At 37.6% G+C, this 18763-nt stretch overlaps 1 protein-coding gene across 1 annotated transcript; it reads right to left on the reverse strand.

Annotated features, from left to right (window-relative positions):
* Window positions 1-471: 471 nt before the first annotated feature.
* On the reverse strand, window positions 472-18230 carry mutyh (mutY DNA glycosylase). The gene is made up of 14 exons (XM_057842329.1): window positions 18023-18230; window positions 17728-17858; window positions 11906-11945; window positions 11762-11835; window positions 11644-11685; window positions 11501-11572; window positions 11282-11395; window positions 11121-11218; window positions 4955-5099; window positions 4604-4889; window positions 4364-4512; window positions 4118-4267; window positions 2953-3003; window positions 472-2824 (listed from the first exon to the last, which is right to left on the reverse strand). Exons 1-14 carry the CDS (start codon window positions 18135-18137, stop codon window positions 2690-2692), a joined length of 1602 nt encoding a protein of 533 aa, XP_057698312.1. The 5' UTR covers window positions 18138-18230; the 3' UTR covers window positions 472-2689.
* Between the last annotated feature and the right edge of the window lie 533 nt (window positions 18231-18763).

Here is an 18763-nt window from a genome sequence, read left to right on the forward strand (position 1 = left end):
TGGTGTCATAAGACTGCCATATTTATGACATGACACTATCATGGGCATTACTGAATGCTTATGACAGATGTCATTATGTGTCATCCGGCAAATTAAGTTACTAATTCCATTTCTGTCCAGCTTGGATCTTTTTCGTCCATTCAAAAGTGAGATAATTTGCAAATAACACTAAATGACGTCTCTTATAAGCATTCATTAATTCTCATGAAAGTGTCATGTCATCGTTGGGATTGTCTAATGAGGGAGGCATAGTGTATAAAAACAACACCTGGACACGTCGGATGGCTTCAGCATGGAGACTTTATTAACAAAAACAAACCAGTGGAGGACACCAAGCGACCCCTTGGCGATGTCGTTAACAATCAGCTCATCACAGCTCGTTCATGTAAAACGAGCCGGCCGGTTCAACACTCATCAAAAGAGCCAGATATGGCTTGTGAGACATAGGTTCCCGACCTGTTTTAGAGTGTTTTTAAGGGGGGGGGGGGCAGGTGGTCCAGGGGACCACTCTGGATCTCAGGGAGGGGGGGTTGGGAGGGATTGACGGCAGCCCCTTTGCTGGCGCTGCGAGAGGAGGGATGGGCTGCGCTGGCTCGCCACCAAACCCCGATTGGCTGGGGAAGGGCTGTGGCCCTGGGGCGGCTCCCGCGTAGCATTTCCACTTGTCTGGACTGTCACATGTCTGATGGAATCCCAGCATGAGTAGGTGCAATTAGACACACTCAAGTAGAGAAAGTGTTTCAGGATTAGCGATCAGGCAGCATAGAATAGGATGCCAACATATCCACACTCACAAGGGATTCACACAAACACTGGGTTCTACAACTCGCATGGCTGAGTACTGGTTTATGTACACTGTATCTCTCACGACCAGGGGTGAAAATGGTTAGAATTTCTTGCCGGAACTCCCTGGTGTGAAGGTCGCCACGGAGCCAGAAATTTTATTTTTTTATGGGGGGGGGGGGGTCAAAACTACTGAAATGCAAAGAAAACTGTTTTGGTTATTTATTTCTATAACATATACAAAAACTGATTTTCATTCAAAATTTTTTCAATGATTTGCAAAATAAAAGGTAACATAAACAGCAATAACCCCAACCTCCATCTCCTAATTTTTTATTTTTCGTTATTGCCTCACATACTAAATGCCAAATCTCAATTTTAACTACTTAAGAACACAGGATGTATATTAAAATTGAAGATAGTGTAAACATTTTTTGTTGTTGTTTTTTTTTATTTTTTTTTTTATGAAAAAGATATTTTTCTGAATGTATGTTACTTATAAGTACAAATGACATATTATGCAGAGTGAAATGGAATATATTTTGAAGATCGCGCAAACATTGACTTTTTTAAATCATAAGGAAATGAATAAGTAGCCTAACATAAATGAACAAATATAAGTCCAAAGTGCACATTGCCAGCTAAGATGTTCTGAACCTCCCCATCAGAGCAAATAAAACTAAATATGATACATAAGCCACCTTAACTCTTTCCTTGCTCTTAAAGATTTGATCAATTTTCTGTTGCATTGCCCTTTTTTTTTTGTTTTTTTTTTTTGGCGGTTTCAGAAAACATGCACTTTTGAACCAATCAGAGCTAACTATCTCTGGTGATCACATGTCAGTATGTCAGCCAATTGAACAAATAAATGAGTCCAGGCATTTAACTTTGTTGCGTGCATTCGCACATTGACGTGACTAGTCATCGTCAGACTCAGATAACTGCAGCAGCTGGTGAAACCTCCATGCCGTCCGTGGAAAAAAATAGTAAATATCGGTGGAAACGGATTACGCTACACAAGCACTTTATTATGCTTGTTGTTAACACTTGTGCATGTAAATCTGATGTTGGTAGATTGTTTTCTTCTTTGAGATTAAATGCATTTGTAGCAGCTTTGTATTATTATTTTTTTTTTACATAGCGTTTTGACAGATGCCGTCATATTTTTGGAATCAAAGCACCGCATACTGGAACAGCGTTCCGGCCCTGAATCTTATACCGGAACTGCGTTCCTGACCGTTCCCGCCCACTTTCACCCCTGCTCACGACATACTAACATGTTGCGGCACACCGGTGGAAAAACACTGGTTAACCAAAGGTTTTAATTTGGGTCTAATTGGGTCAAAGGTTACAGATGTCATAAAATGAAATTTGCGATGTGATAACGGATCAGTCTATTCAACTCAAATTTGCAGGCTAGGTGATATAAGAAGAGAAAGGGTCATAGCTCAAAGAAGTCAGAAATATGGCGACGCTTTGAATTTGGCTGTTTAGCGGAAGACTTCATGCCCAGAGTGCTCCTCTCATTGACATTTTATTTCTTGCAAGTGATAAAACATACATGTCATAAAATTAAATTTAGGACAGGAATATATTTTTTTTAACCTGTTATAAAAAGGTTTATGAAATGGCTACTTGTTAACATGCTTCTCCACTTCTGGTACAGGATTACCATAATTGGTTCTCTTCCAATACATCAACAATTGCTTAAAAGGGGTCCAAATTTGCTCATTTGCCCCATTTCCAACCAGTCTTTAATGGGATTGGGTGGCAAAGAGAACAATTCTGTTTAAACAAAAGTCTACATTTATGAGTGAAATGACCCCGAATTCTAAATTTGCATCACTACCTGTCATTACTTTAAAAGATTTAAAAGATCGTAGCTGTAGTGCATTTAAAATGGCGATCAAGGTTCCTGCTTGGTGGTCCTGAAGAATGACGTGAGTGAAAGTTGCTTGTTGCTTCCACTCGACGCCTTCATTTTGGCTTTATTTGTCCTGCGTGGTCTTATCACACTGTCGTTCTTTAACCTCTTTGCGTCCTGAGAGAGACAAGTTTGGAAAGCATTTGTGAGTTTGATGCTTTTCTAAAAGTTGGTCCATTTTAAAAATTGAACTGTAGGCCAGATGTAACGTTCACATGAGCAAGCAGAACCAGAGGGAGACTTACTGGAGAAGTCGTCTCTTTCTGAAGGCCAGCAGAGTCACAAAGCTTCAAAATCTGCATGAGAGTTAACATACAGTACTTAAAAAATACAGTATATACATGTAAAACATTATCTTAGCTCCGAAAGGGGCAGCTTATTAAGAAATGTGTGACACGGTTTTTCTTTCAGGCAAAAATTGGCAGTCAAGTGAAAATGAGCACAACCCAATTTATCCCCCCCAAAAAGCAGCTGTTCGGCAGATAATTAAAAAAACCCTTAAAAATTAGGCTTCCGCTGTTAAAATACAGTTCAAATTTATTGACAATATAAACCTTAAATTGAATTGTCTATATTCTACTGCCCCTTAGTGGCCAAGACGTGCACACCAGAAAGAGCAGCACTATGTCCATTGACTTGAATAAAAATTCATCTAAAGTTCATTACTGTATACTTTTATGAAGTATGATTGCTGTTTTTTTTTTTACCTTGTTACGAAACTATTTAAAAAAAAAAAAATTAACCCTTTTATGCAAGAATTATGATTTTCCCCCTCCCCCTAAATGGTTTTATTACATTCAAATAAGACAGAGGTCTCAAACTTGCATGAATGAAAATTCAATACTTTTTCAATAAACTTTAAAGGTATCATTTCCAAATTGATAAATTCAATGCTTTTAAGACCCCGCGGGAACCCTGCTCTCTGCGTGAGACGTGAAGTCGCCATCACCACCGACAGCGGCTCTAACGTTGTCGAAGTGGCTGAACTCAATGAGTTGATGCAGTAGCAGTGCTTTGGGCACGTGTAACCGGTCTGCATGAAGCCACACCGCCCCCTCGTCCAGGTCAGGACTGGCCTAACCCTCTTGAAGCCATCGAGAGGGAGGTTTCTACACACCACACACACCCGTTACACACGGACTGCAACAAGCAGTCAGTATGTCGCGCTATTTTGTATCACTGCATGTGTGTGTGACTTCTCTGATAGCTTCTGTGATGGTGTAATTTACAATGGATAAGCATCAAGTATCATCCAAGAGTGTAGCCTATAATGGCCATTTTTCTATATGTGCTTGCTTTATTCCGTGTCATTACTGCCATCATAAAATCTTAAATGTTTCTTTGGCATAAGAGTTAAAGCAGCATAGCTTAATGTATGCACATGCACAAACTACCTATGCCATAACTCGCCTTTTTGACTCCTGTAGATACAGCGGCCTCCTCCAGTGCCGATCTGTTGACCCACCGCACGTTTTCCCTCTGTGGCGGCATGTCGGTGTCTTGCATACGCAAAGTGTGAACTTCATACGTTTGGTGGATGTGGGAAAATAGGTGACGCACCTACGAACATGTCCGCAAATTCAGGAATGATCGTGTGTCATTGGCATGGATTTGACGTTTATCACCTTCAGTGGTAACACAATTTCAAGCACTTACTTCTCCCACATACTGAAGGGAGGTGTCAATCAGCAGCACTCCCATGAGCTTGTTAAATCGGTCGCACAGCGCCACCTTGTGTTTCTTTTCACATTTGTCCTCCTTTTCCAACACAAAACCAGGAAACTCCCACAATCCTGCAAGCAAACCTGACAAAAAAAAAAAAAAAACATGAGGATTTGTGTACAGATTATGAAAACATACTTTTTCAATGTACTTAAACACTAAAATTCATCTAACCTTGTTTTGGTCTTTGCATGAGGAGGAACTCTTCCTCACCATCTTCCCCATGTCGAGTCAGTACACATGTCCAAGTTCGCTCCACTCTGGGGGGCTTCTTGGCGGGCTTTCTTGGGAAGTTCTGAACACCCAATTCTTCATTCCAAGGTTCGGTCGGACACAGTGGGCATATTACACCGGCACCAGATGATGACCTACTACAGTCTTCAATGTCTGGAAGTGCGGGAGGCTTCGTGTCCTTTTTCCCCAACAGCCTTTTAGCATTTTGCTCTTGTTTGGCATGAACCTACACACAAAAACCATAACAATGACACCCACAACTTCCTGTATGTACATGCAACGTATCTGTACCTTGCGATAAGAATGGCAATGGGAGCGTACAGGACACTGCTTGCACAGGGGTCCTTTTGGAGTACAAACTCGGGCCCCCAGCTCCATCATAGCCTGGTTGAAGTCCCCCGCTCGCTCAGGGTCCACCAGCGTGTTGGCCAAAACCCTGGAAGACATTTTCTTAAAGCCATTTTGGCAATGCTCATGATGCCTGTGCTTTCAAAAGAAGACTCAAAACACAATTTCAGGAGGCAAACCTTAAAGTTTCTGTGGTGAGAGTTTATTCCACACTCGTATTTTTTGGACTGTAAGGCGAATCATCAATAAACGACTTTATTTTTATACATAAGTCATACCGGATTATACTGTAAGGTCCAATAGTACATTTGTTTATTCATATATTATTTATTTTATTTATGCTCTACTTAAATTAATAAGTTTACACTAGTAATTACTACTACTTGCCTACCAAATACTGGTGCACGATAATTATTGGTCCGATAATTATCCGTCCGATAATAGGAATTATGACGTCATCCCGATAAATCCAATAACATTTTTAATAGGACCGATAATATGATATGAACTGTTCTGGCTTTACATTATACACACCAGTATGGGAAATCAGTTGACCATTTGCGGGGCATTGCTCCCACCTGCTGGTCAGAATAATTCACTGCATCTATTTTTTGTTACAGTAGTTTGGTTCAATCACTTACACATTGCGGTGTCTAGCGGTAGCATTGACAGTTGTGAATGCTTTCTGTTACGTTTCCGCCTCGGAAATTAATGTAAGTATTTTATGTTTACTATAACATATGGATGTTCAATATATGTTTACTTCTGTGGTGAAGGGTCATATGTACAGAACTTCATAAATTGTGTTATAGAAGCCAGCCAATGCTTTAGTAGCTCAAGCTAGTGTGCTATGCTATACATATAATAGTTGTGTATATAAGTGTATTGTGCAGTTTGTTGTATATTGAGTATTGAATATGTGTATTTTTCTGTTGTACTTTCACAATATTAAGACGAGTGTCTTCCCATAAAAGCAAGAAAAGACCAGGCCTTGTGGTTTATGGAAGTGCATTCATTCTTAGCTAGCTGTCGGGCAGTGCGGAAGTGAAACGCACTGTTTTGTTTATGTCATTATAAAAAATCTGGTGAGATCAAAGGCAAATCTATGTTGAAACCACCACTAGTTTTTTTTTGTTTTTTTTAAACCTCCAGGTGTTCAAAAACATCTATACATTTAAAAAATTATATATTTATTATCGGTTATCGATATCGGCTTTGAGGAGCAGGAATTTATCAATATCGGTATCGGTTTCAAAAAATGGATATCGTGCACCCCTACTACCAAATAAACTACGTCAAACTACCAAAAATACTACTATTACTGTTTAAAATATTTTTTAATTGTAAATTGATTTATTCTTAAAGAAATGTTCTTTCGTACTGCAAGTAGCACTGTAAACGGCAATAATATTATCATTATAATGTCATTTGACTACGTTAGCCGTAACGCTCCAACAAAATGCTGTAAATTCGAACTTATTAAGCACAACCACGATTGTGTCAATGAATTTTTGGGAAAAGTAAAATATTTTAAGTGTGCCATTCAGGATGCCCATGTACATCTGGTCTAGGACTACAGATGAAAAGTAGCCTTTAGGCTAATTCTGGCCTATTTTACAGTGAGTTCTAATGTTAATATGCACTGTCCTTGTATATAAATAATTAAATCTGCCCGAGAGTATTATTTAAAAAAAATTAAATAAAACAAAACAATGTGCCATACATATTTGGAATAACCTGCATATATTCTTTATCCTCTGCAAAAATCGACTAATATTATTGCAGGTCGCTGAATCACTTTTCATTAATTGCTTCTTTATTGCCTTGATTAACAACATTATTCAGGGTCTCTGCAGGGTTAAACAATACAAATTTAAGACTTTTTAAGACCATAATGAATAAAAGTTAAGACCCATTTCACATCAATACTGGCAAAAAAACGTACAAAAGATTTTAAGGAAAATTGGAGGCCCGGAATTATTTGCAATTTGCAGTGTGCTTCATACGGGTTTTGAAATCATTCTGAAGCCAGAAATCATTACATTTGGACTTACCCATGTATGTAACTGCAGTAGTACCTCAACTTATGAAATTAATTGGTTCTGGAAGTAGTTTTGTAACTTGAAAATTCTGTAAGTAGAGACGAGTTTTCTATTTAAATGCCCTAATCCGTTCCAAACCCCCCAAAATTCAGACATAAATCTTTTATAATGCATAAAAATGAATCAAAACTAGGGCTGTCAAACGATTACATTTTTTAATCGAGTTAATCACAGCTTAAAAATGAATTAATCGTAATTAATCGCAACTCAAACCATTTATAAAATATGCCATATTTTTCTGTAAATTATTGTTGCAATGGAAAGATAAGACACAAGACGGATATATACATTCAACATACGGTACATAAGTACTGTATTTGTTTATTATAACAACAAACAAGATGGCATTAACATTTACATTCTGTTAAAGCGATCCATGGATAGAAAGACTTGTAGTTCTTAAAAGATAAATGTTAGTACACGTTCTAGAAATTTTAAATTAAAACCCCTCTTAATGTTTTCGTTTTAAGTGTGTAAAATTTTCAGTCAAAAAAATAAACTAGTAGCCCGCCATTGTTGATGTCAATAATAATTATGGTGCTGAATCCCAAAAAATCAGTCTCACCCAAGCGCCAGCAGAGGGCGGCAAAACACCAAAAAACATAAGTAACAACTGGAAATGTCATTTTATATCATGTCATGTCAGCTGTCATTTTAATCTGTTTGAGCGGGGCATGTGCGTTAAATGCGTCAAATGTTTTAACGTGATTAATTTTAAAAATTAACTAACGCCCGTTAACGCGATAATTTTGACAGCCCTAATCAAAACATGTAACAAATACATGTTACAATTAGATTATTGCACAATAAACATAAAATCAGACTTTTGCATAGTGTAAAAAACCAAGAATAAAGAATAACTGTTAATACACTCATGTAAAGCTGTCGGAACGCAAGTAGCGAATGAAGAGGATGCTGGGATACACACATACACATACTGTAGAGGTCCCTCTTAGCTAATTGGATGCCAGGAATGCTAGGCAATGACCAATGGCAGAGTAACTATAAGTATGTTACATTCAGTAAAATCTGGGAGCTGCAAGTACCAGCCAAACTGTATTTTTGCCTTTCATATCCTGAAATTTCCTTTTTAACAAGCAATATTTTATAACCTAAAAATTATGTACGTAGAGACGTTCGTAAGTCGACATATACCGATTACCGGTTTCAAGGTATACCATCATAATTTTCTGTCATACCGTCCCTAAGGTATTAGTTATTTTTTACGTCCCAAAAATGCTTGAAGAAACCCCTCGCTTACAGCCGCAAAGCTCAACCCTCCCCCACCGGTTGTTGCTCAGTGTCAGTGAGTCAGCTGTGCTACACGATGGCTGGAGAAGGTGAAACTCCTAAACTTTTTCCCCCACCGACGAAAACAAAATCGCTAGTATGGGAATACTTCGACTACAGAAAAGTTACAGACGGCCACGACTTAGAGGAGGACGGACAACCGACCTGTAAAACATGTTTGCAGAAGGTGGCTGCCGAGGAGGCAATACCTCCAATATGATTTTGCATTTATACAAAATTCAAGGTTAGTAAATATTATCATGAACGTTTACGTTAACTCCAACGTGTTTAGTGTGTTTAGCGGTGGCAAAACGTGTTTTTTTCCTCTCTGTGTTGAGAAAGAGAGTGTGTGTATAATGTAAACATGATACGAGTCATACACACGTGCTTTTTATGGAAAATAATTCAATAATTTTTGTTCTCATGGTAATAATGTTGAGCTGTGGCTGCAATTATTTTAATTTTATTTTGACTATTTTGTTATTTTTTAGAAATGTATGTTTCAATTTGCCAATCTTTTGAAAAATAAAAATCATGTTCAAAGGAAAAGAGTTCTTTTTTTTTTTTTTTTTTTAAACCCAGATATCTCAAAGTAATACATTTTAGAGCTGTAATTGCAATACCGTGATATTTTGGCACATACCTAAGCCTGTCGCAATATGCAATAATTCCATTTATCGCGTGATAAATAAAAATGAAGGCGGTAATTTTTCCGCTGCGATTTATCGCCTCGCGTGCACGTGCGTGCAGCAGACGTGCTGTTAAAAGTTCGGATTCCTCGTTACCAACTGCGCAAAATGCATCTTCGTTCCAGGTCCGGCAAAAACTAGCGCCGGAGCCAATTGTTCCCATTATATCCTATTGTTCAACGTATATCGGCCGCGTCAGTGCTCCGAAGTGACTGTGGACCATCTACGGCGCGCCGGTGTTGTGGACGTGTGAGCGCTCCCGTCAGGAGTGACATTTCACGCGTGGCGGCTATTTTTCGGCACAACGCCGGATATTTACAACGACGTCCGCCAAAACATTGTTACCGACTTGGCTGCTACGAACAACCTCGCTTTGACAACGGACATGATGAATGAAATGAAGAGCGCTGTGCTTAAAACTCATCCTGTTTATGAAAGTCGATTGTCATATGCTGGTGTTGTGTAGTAATGAGCAGACGTGACTTCAGCGGCGCTTGCTAACTTTTTTAATGCGCCCACACACTAGATATCATGAAATGGCAAACTAGATGTGCTACGTCCCATGCCATTGGCTACGTGAGGCCAGAGTGATTATGGGACACGTAGTCTATATACTACATCGATGAATTCTAAACTGTCATGACTGAATGGAAGTTAAGAAGGCCAAATCAATCCATACCAGTGACTATAGATAATGTAGCAAATATTGTTCATTCGGTACGTGACACAGATGGATTCGGACCACAAATAAGATGTCTTGCTCATGTAGTAATCCTAGCTGCTAAGAGAGCTGTAGCAATCAACAGTGTGCCCTGCCTCACTTTACAAACAGTAAAGATTGTTCTCAGCACTTTTATACAAATTTTTTTCAGATAAGTAAGAAGTAAGCACATAAATATTATGCACTAAAATGCATGTTTATATGATGGTAATTTTAAAATTGCTCGTTAGCAAAAAAAAAAAAAAAAAAACCCAAAAACAAACAAACAAACAAAAAAAAAAAACGAAACAAATTAAAAAATTTTTTTTTACAGAGCATTACATGTATTGAATCAGATCGAAAATCGTGTCCCCCGTATCAAAAATCGTACCGAACCGTGACTTAACTGTATCGTTGCATCCCTATGGAACACTGCAGAAGCTATGACGGGAAAAGTTTGCATTAGCCTAAATGCTTAAGTTATTAAGTGCAATTTTCTTTTTTATTTTATTTTATTTTATTTATTTATTTATTTATTTTTTTTTTAAAACACATTTTGTTTATTCTGTGTTTCTTGTGCAGTATTAATATTGCTTTTTTTTTTTACTTAAGAGGCATGGTCTATTGTTTTTAGTTGTGATTTCTTAAAAAGTATTTTTGAATTTAAGAGTAAATATTTATCGCGTTTAAATGGGTGAACTTGATCTATACTGTATTCTCACTGTGTTATTGTAAATTGGTTTAAAAAAAATTGGAGGTGGGGGGGCGCAATAATATCGCATATCGCAATAATTTATGACAATAATTATCGCACACTAAAATTTGTTATTGCGACAGGCCTACACATAACTATTCATAAGTAGAGGTACCATTGTACTGTAAATCAATTCTGTTTTCTCCACTATGACTATGCTAACTAAGCTGTCGACGCGCAACTGCGCTTGAACAGCAAAACCTGCTTGTTTTCGATAAATTCTGACCGGGCAGCACAGGTAGTCTTTGTATATACGTTATAGCGTCCACAAAAATCGAAACAATTAAAAGCCAGACTGAAATTTTAAGCATGTTCTAAATAAAGGTAACATCAACAGATTTTTAAGACCTTTCCAAATTGTATTTAATACTTTTTATGAAATTTTTGAACAATTTTAGACATTTTAAGGCCTTAAAATCAAATAATTGTATATAAGAATTTTTTAAAACACTTTTTAAGACCCCGCAGATACCCTGTTATTAGACTGCAAGTTGTTTTACAGCTAGAATGTATTAATGGAATGTCCATGCATTTCAATGATAATATATGCTAGCCAAAGAATGAACACACTCACCAAAGTGCCTCAGTGACTGCAGGACTCGTGCAGTCAGCCCCGATGGCTCTCATGCGACACAAGACACGAATGACGTTGCCGTCAACGGCTCCGGTAACCTAGGTGACAAGGGACCAAGTCATTTTCTGTCAATAAAGGCATGTGTTTGTGTGACGGCTGACTTGGCCCAGCGAGATGGAACCGATGGCCGCGGCAGTGTAGCGGCCCACTCCCGGTAGTTGCTTCAGCAGCTCATCCACCGTGTCGGGCATCCGTCCATCGAGCTCTGACACCACCTGTACACATAAAATGCATTTAGACAAGCAGCGTACATTTTTTAAAGATGTTTTTTTTTAATTGATAAAAAAAGATAGCATTTAAAATGTCAAAACAAAGCTCACCTTTTGAGCCCCTTCATGCAGACGCTTCCCTCGTGAATAGTAGCCAAGGCCCGCCCACATTTGATTTACCTCCTACACATCAAAATAATAATCACATTCAAACAGAATTCTTTCGGACGAATATTCAAGGCTTAGTTTGTCACCTCTAGTGTAGCCGCTGCGAGATCTGCAACCGTTGGCCAGCGCTGGAACATATTGACACAATTTTACAACCTCAAGAAATCAACAAAATTACTAAACCCCTGACTAAAACTAAAGTACCTTGATCCATTTTTTGTAATAATCTATCACCGTGGCAACCTGCGTCTGTTGCAGCATGATCTCTGACACCCAAACTTGAAAAGGGACAGACAAACATTAATTTAAGCAACTCAATTGCAGTTACATAAATCAGATTTATTGTACCTGCATATGTTCTTATGTTGACATCGGGCTCTGTTAGTGCCTGTCAGAGTAATACAAGCACATCAGACAATTTAAGTTGGGTTCTTTTCCTCGTAAAAGTACATTGTGTCTCCACGTTTTACTATTTAATGACAAAACAAACATGTAAAAAAAATAAATTTAAGAGTTAGTGAGCAATGCCACAACATTGTCATATGCATCTCACTAAGTAATACAGTATGTTCTCAGACATCTGTCTCAATTTGGGTACTGCATATGCAATATTTGCACTGTTATAGCATTTTTGCACTGTTAAATTAATATCTATCTACTGACACTGTTCTTCAGTGGTTCACATCTTACTTATTTCATAGGGATTTCTTTGTGTCAATGGGAAACCATCAGTCAGAACGAATCAAATTCACATGTGGAGTCCCTCAAGGGTCTATTCTTAGACCACTCTCATTTAACATCTACAGTACATGCTCCCACTAGCTCCGATCATGGAACAATATGACATCTCCTATCACACCTATGCAGATGAAACACATCTCTACATTTCTTTGTTCCCACATGATTATAGTCCCTTAGTCTCCGTGAGTAAATGCATTCATTAAATCAATGAATGGTTGTGCCATAATTTTCTCCAGTTAAATGTGGAGAACACAGAAGTGATAATCTTTGGGCCAAAAAAGGAAAGGTCAAATATAAGCACGCACCTTAGCAGAATGTCACTTACAGCTACAAATCAAGTCAGAAATCTTGGCGTAATTAACGACTCAGACCTAAAATTTGATAGCCATCTAAAGTCAGTCGCTAAATCTGCTTATTAACACCTAACAAAATATAGACAGAATTAAGGGGCTTCTGACTCAACAAGACATGGAAAAACTTATGCATGCATTCATTTTCAGTAGATTGGACTATAACATAGGCCTGTCGCGATAACAAATTTGAGTCGATATGCAATATTATTGCGCTCTCCCCCCCAAAAAAAAAAAAAAAAAAATTACAATTAACACTGAGAATACAGTATATATTAATAGATCAAGTACACCCATTTAAATGCAATACATGTTTACTCTTAAATTCAAAAATGAAAAATTAAAGAAATCACAACTAAAAACTAGACCATGACTCTTTTAAGTAAAAGACAACAATATTAATACCGCACAGAAGGTCCTGAAGGTCTGATGTGTGCTAAAAGTGTTAGCTCCTTTAAATCAGGGCTAAAAACGCTTTTGTTTATCACAGCATATCCATAAATGTCTACATATATCAAACTTCAAGCTATTTGCTTTTTATTCCTTTTCTGCTTTATTTCCATTTCTGGTTTCAATGTAATGTGATTTCATTCATTTTCATTTTATATCCTGTTTCGATTGCCTTTAACGTTCTTTTGTTTTTTATGACCTTCATGTGATGTAAAGCACTTTGAATTGCTTTGTGTTGAATTGTGCTATAGAAATAAAAATTTGCCTTGCCTATACACAAACTGTCATTTGCACTATAATTTCAAGTCAGCCATCTGCCTCGTAATCTGAGTACTGTAAATTTTCATATACCCACTGTTATATTACTTCTGCCTCACCATTTGCTGCTAGTCACTTATTCACTATATTTACAGTCTGTATACCCTGTAACCGTTGTTTTTATATTAGCTTATTGTACTTTTGTTTTATCTGATGCATGTTACGGTGAAACTTTATTGTCGTACTCCAGGGGCGTTACGGGGGGGCGGGGTGGGGCAGTGCCCACCCACGGACACGCTCTGCCCACCCAAAGAAAAGTGGATGTAGTCCTAACGGCAGTCTGGGCACCGCGTATGGTATCCCATTCATATAGTACTGATGTGGTCTAAATTTTAAACTTGTTACCTCCTCTTTCACCTTTAAAAAAAAAAATTAAAAAAAAAAATGTTGGTTTTGTTCCTAGGGGGCGCTATACACGTTTACGCATATGTATATATATATATATATATATATATATATATATATATATATATATATATATATATACATACACATACAGTATATATATATACAGTGCCTTGCAAAAGTATTCGGCCCCCTTGAACCTTGCAACCTTTCGCCACATTTCAGGCTTCAAACATAAAGATATAAATTTTTAATTTTTTGTCAAGAATCAACAACAAGTGGGACACAATCGTGAATTGGAACAAAATTTATTGGATAATTTAAACTTTTTTAACAAATAAAAAACTGAAAAGTGGGGGCGTGCAATATTATTCGGCCGCCTTGCGTTAATACTTTGTAGCGCCACCTTTTGCTCCAATTACAGCTTCAAGTCACTTGGGGTATGTTTCTATCAGTTTTGCACATCGAGAGACTGACATTCTTGCCCATTCTTCCTTGCAAAACAGCTCGAGCTCAGTGAGGTTGGATGGAGAGTGTTTGTGAACAGCAGTCTTCAGCTCTATCCAGAGATTCTCGATTGGATTCAGGTCTGGACTTTGACATGGCCATTCTAACACCTGGATACGTTTATTTTTGAACCATTCCATTGTAGATTTGGCTTTATGTTTTGGATCATTGTCCTGTTGGAAGATAAATCTCCGTCCCAGTCTCAGGTCTTGTGCAGATACCAACAGGTTTTCTTCCAGAATGTTCCTGTATTTGGCTGCATCCATCTTCCCGTCAATTTTAACCATCTTCCCTGTCCCTGCTGAAGAAAAGCAAGCCAGAACCATGATGCTGCCACCACCATGTTTGACAGTGGGGATGGTGTGTTCAGGGTGATGAGCTGTGTTGCTTTTACGCCAAACATATCGTTTTGCATTGTGGCCAAAAAGTTCAATTTTGGTTTCATCTGACCAGAGCACCTTCTTCCACATGTTTGGTGTGTCTACCAGGTGGCTTGTGGCAAACTTTAAACGAGACTTTTTATGGATATCTTTGAGAAATGGCTTTCTTCTTGCCACTCTTCCATAAAGGCCAGATTTGTGCAGTGTACGACTGATTGCTGTCCTATGGACAGACTCTCCCACCTCAGCTGTAGATCTCTGCAGTTCATCCAGAGTGATCATGGGCCTCTTGGCTGCATCTCTGATCAGTTTTCTCCTTGTTTGAGAAGAAAGTTTGGAAGGACGGCCGGGTCTTGGTAGATTTGCAGTGGTCTGATGCTCCTTCCATTTCAATATGATGGCTTGCACAGTGCTCCTTGAGATGTTTAAAGCTTGGGAAATCTTTTTGTATCCAAATTCGGCTTTAAACTTCTCCACAACAGTATCTCGGACCTGCCTGGTGTGTTCCTTGGTTTTCATAATGCTCTCTGCACTTTAAACAGAACCCTGAGACTATCACAGAGCAGGTGCATTTATACGGAGACTTGATTACACAACGGTGGATTCTATTTATCATCATCGGTCATTTAGGACAACATTGGATCATTCAGAGATCCTCACTGAACTTCTGGAGTGAGTTTGCTGCACTGAAAGTAAAGGGGCCGAATAATATTGCACGCCCCACTTTTCAGTTTTTTATTTGTTAAAAAAGTTTAAATTATCCAATAAATGTTGTTCCACTTCACGATTGTGTCCCACTTGTTGTTGATTCTTGACAAAAAAATTAAATTTCATATCTTTATGTTTGAAGCCTGAAATGTGGCGAAAGGTTGCAAGATTCAAGGGGGCCGAATACTTTTGCAAGGCACTGTATATACATATATATATATATATATATATATATATATATATATATAAGGGATGTCAAACGATTAAAATTTTTAATCGAGTCAATTACAGATTAAAAATTAATTAATCGTAATTAATCGCAATTCAAACCATCTCTAAAGTATGCCATATTTTTCTGTAAATTATTGTTGGAATGGAAAGATAAGACACAAGACGGATATATACATACAACATACTGTACGTAAGTGCTGTATTTGTTTATTATAACAATAAATCCACAAATGGCATTATTAACATTCTTTCTGTTTAAGTGATCCATGGATAGTAAGACTTGTAGTTCATAAAAGATCAATGTTATAGTTACAAGTTAAAATGGTAAATGGACAGTACTTATATAGCGCATTTATCTGCATGGTTACCATGCCCAAAGCGCTTTACAGTAGCACACATTTACCCATTCACGCACACATTCACACACCAATGGGGCTGCTGCCATGCAAGGCGCTGTCAACCCATTGGAGGCAAATCAGGGTTCAGTGCCTTGCCCAAGGGCACTTCGACAGTGGGCAGTCGTAGCCCGGAATCGAACCACTGACCCTTTGGTCCAAGGAGAACTCCAGATACCAACTGCGCCACAGCCGCCCAAGTTGTTATAGTAATTTTTATTATTATTTTATTTTTACTAATTTATTTTATTTTATTTTATTAATTTAATTTTATTATTATTTATTTACTATTTTTTATAGTAATTTTATATTAAAACCCCTCTTCATATTTTCGTTTGAATAAAATTTGCACAATTTTCAGTCAAAAGTAGAGTTAATATAATAATAAGAATAAAAATAATAATAAGAAGAAGAACTGAGTGACCAAACTCTGAGTAATGCCAGTTCACTTTGCATTGTTGTTTAGCTGTGTGAGAATAGGGCCTCATTACTACAGACTGAAGTGCTTTTCTTTTTGTGAACATTATTTTTTTTGAGAGATAGCAATATTATTTTTGTTGTGCTTTTACTAAATGATACTTCTGTTTGTTGTGAAGGAGTTGCAGAAGCGTATGCCAATAAACGGCGCAGCCCAAAGAACGCCTGTGTCCCCTCGCCTTTATAACAGATATATCTCTGAGCATATCTTATCCAAAATACAACAAGAGACACATAATTGCCACTAAAAGAAAGCAAACTTACCGAAATATGTGTGGAGCAGAAAGCAACAGCATAAACGTCTCACAACTACTAATTCTCCCACTATTAGAAGGAATAACATTAGTATGGAACGCCGCTCGCTGCGCTGCCCCCAAGCAGCCGGTGGCATTCTCTTCACTCTTAATGTCCATAAACGGCCTCATTGAAATCTGTTTGAGGCAATGCGAGAGCGGCTCATTCAGTGCATGCGTTAAGTGTGTCAAATATTTTAACGTGATTCAATTAAAAAATTAATTAACGGCCGTTAACGCGATAATTTTGACAGCCTTTATATATATATATATATATATATATATATATATATATATATATATTTTTTTTTTTTTTTTTTTTTTTTTTTTTTACATTCTATCAAAGTTTTCAGCAGTGTTCACCTGGCTATTGAGTTTGGTGAGTTTTGAAGCATTCTGAGGGGGTCAAAGTAGGGCTCAAAGCGTCGGCGGGACAAAGAATGACTGCTAGGGGGCGCTACATCGTGTATTTGGAATTTGTCTTTAAACGGTATCAAAGATTGCACCTGTCTTGACCTGCCTGCCGATTTTGGTGCATTTTGAAGCATTCTAAGCGGTGAAATTGAGCTCAAAAGGGCTGCGGAACAAAGAATAACTATAATAATAATAATAAAACCGAGGAACCACAATAGGTTACCTAAAAACAACATTGTCACCTGCATGTCCATACTGTTCAGTTATGGATGTGTTCTAAGTCAAATAAAATCAAATCAACTTTTATTTGTTTAGACCAAATCACAACAACAGTTATCTCAAGGAGAAAACAAAACATGTTTTAAGGTGCAGTAGCCCTACGACCTACTTGAGTATTGTAGCTTTTTTTTTTTTTTTTTGCCCCCCCCAGGTAAGACTAATGCCCACCCACACCTGGCATCCTGGTAGCAACACTATCCTACTCTATATAATGACAATAAAGGCTTTCCATTCTATTCTATTTGCAGTGTAATGGTGTATTATAATAATGTCATTCTATACCAGAGTCCTCCATGGCAGCTCTCTCTTTTCCAAGTCGTACCAGCTGAGAAGGTGAGTTCGCAGGAGACAAATCTCGGCAGGATCATGGAAGGTATGATAAGCTGAGGGTGACACAACTTCTGAGAGCTCTTCTGCAGGAGAGGCATAAAGTGATATGACAAAATTCAACATATGGATTTAGAGAAAATGACATTTTGTACTTAAATGAAATTTGAATGTCGAAACGTGGGATTTAGCAACACAATAAATTATAACACGAAATGTAGTATTTTTCCAAGTTATCGTGCCCTGTTACCGATTTTACCACGCGTCCTCTGCCTCTTCCGCTTCGGTTTCACGTCTTCCACAAGTTCGACAGCTTCTTTCTTAATCCTACGCATAGTTAAAAAACCAGACCGTGATGCACACATGCGAAAAAATCCAATAAAAGCGATTGCTTAGTTTTTGTAACAACAGTTTTTAAACAGGACCTGTTTACTTCCACTCGCGCCCCTTTTAAGAAACGCCCTCTAACATCGCTCGTCCAATCAGATGCTCATACACTAACGTCACTTCCGGTAGGAAAAATAAACACATCAGTTGTCAACGAAGTTGCGAAATTTTAATTAAAATAATTTGTTCCAAAACGGCACGAAACAAAAAATAACGTGTCTAAAATTTTAACTATTGTTATTTAAAATGTTATTTTATCAACAATTCTAACCATATGGATGTCTAACCAATAATTTATTAAAAATTTTTTTGTATTTATTTTTATGAAAATACCAAGTCTAAAATTTTAACCATGGAAATTAACCATGATTTAATGGTTACCATAGTTCTTTAAAACGTTATTTTATTAACAAGTTTAAGCATTAGATGTTTAACCAAAAATTTATCAATTACATTTTGGTTTCGAGCCGTTTTGGAACTAATTATTTTTAATTAAAACTTCGTTGACAGCTGATGTGTTTATTTTTCTTACCGGACGTGACGTTGATGTACGAGCATCTGATTGGATGAGCGCCAATAGGGGGCGTTTCTTAAATGAAGCGCG

This window comes from Corythoichthys intestinalis, chromosome 7 (genome assembly GCF_030265065.1).
Source record: "Corythoichthys intestinalis isolate RoL2023-P3 chromosome 7, ASM3026506v1, whole genome shotgun sequence".
Taxonomy (NCBI): Eukaryota; Metazoa; Chordata; class Actinopteri; order Syngnathiformes; family Syngnathidae; genus Corythoichthys; species Corythoichthys intestinalis.

What these genes read in the sequence shown, in the direction of transcription:
- mutyh (XM_057842329.1), bottom strand. Translation starts at nt 18,137, where the DNA reads ATGTGTGCATCACGGTCTGGTTTTTTAACTATGCGTAGGATTAAGAAA. An exon ending in AGCTGCCATGGAGGACTCTG is followed by an intron (nt 11,946 to 17,727) that starts GTATAGAATGAC and finishes TTACTCTGACAG; the next exon opens with GCACTAACAGAGCCCGATGT. An exon ending in TGCATGAAGGGGCTCAAAAG is followed by an intron (nt 11,396 to 11,500) that starts GTGAGCTTTGTT and finishes TTATGTGTACAG; the next exon opens with GTGGTGTCAGAGCTCGATGG.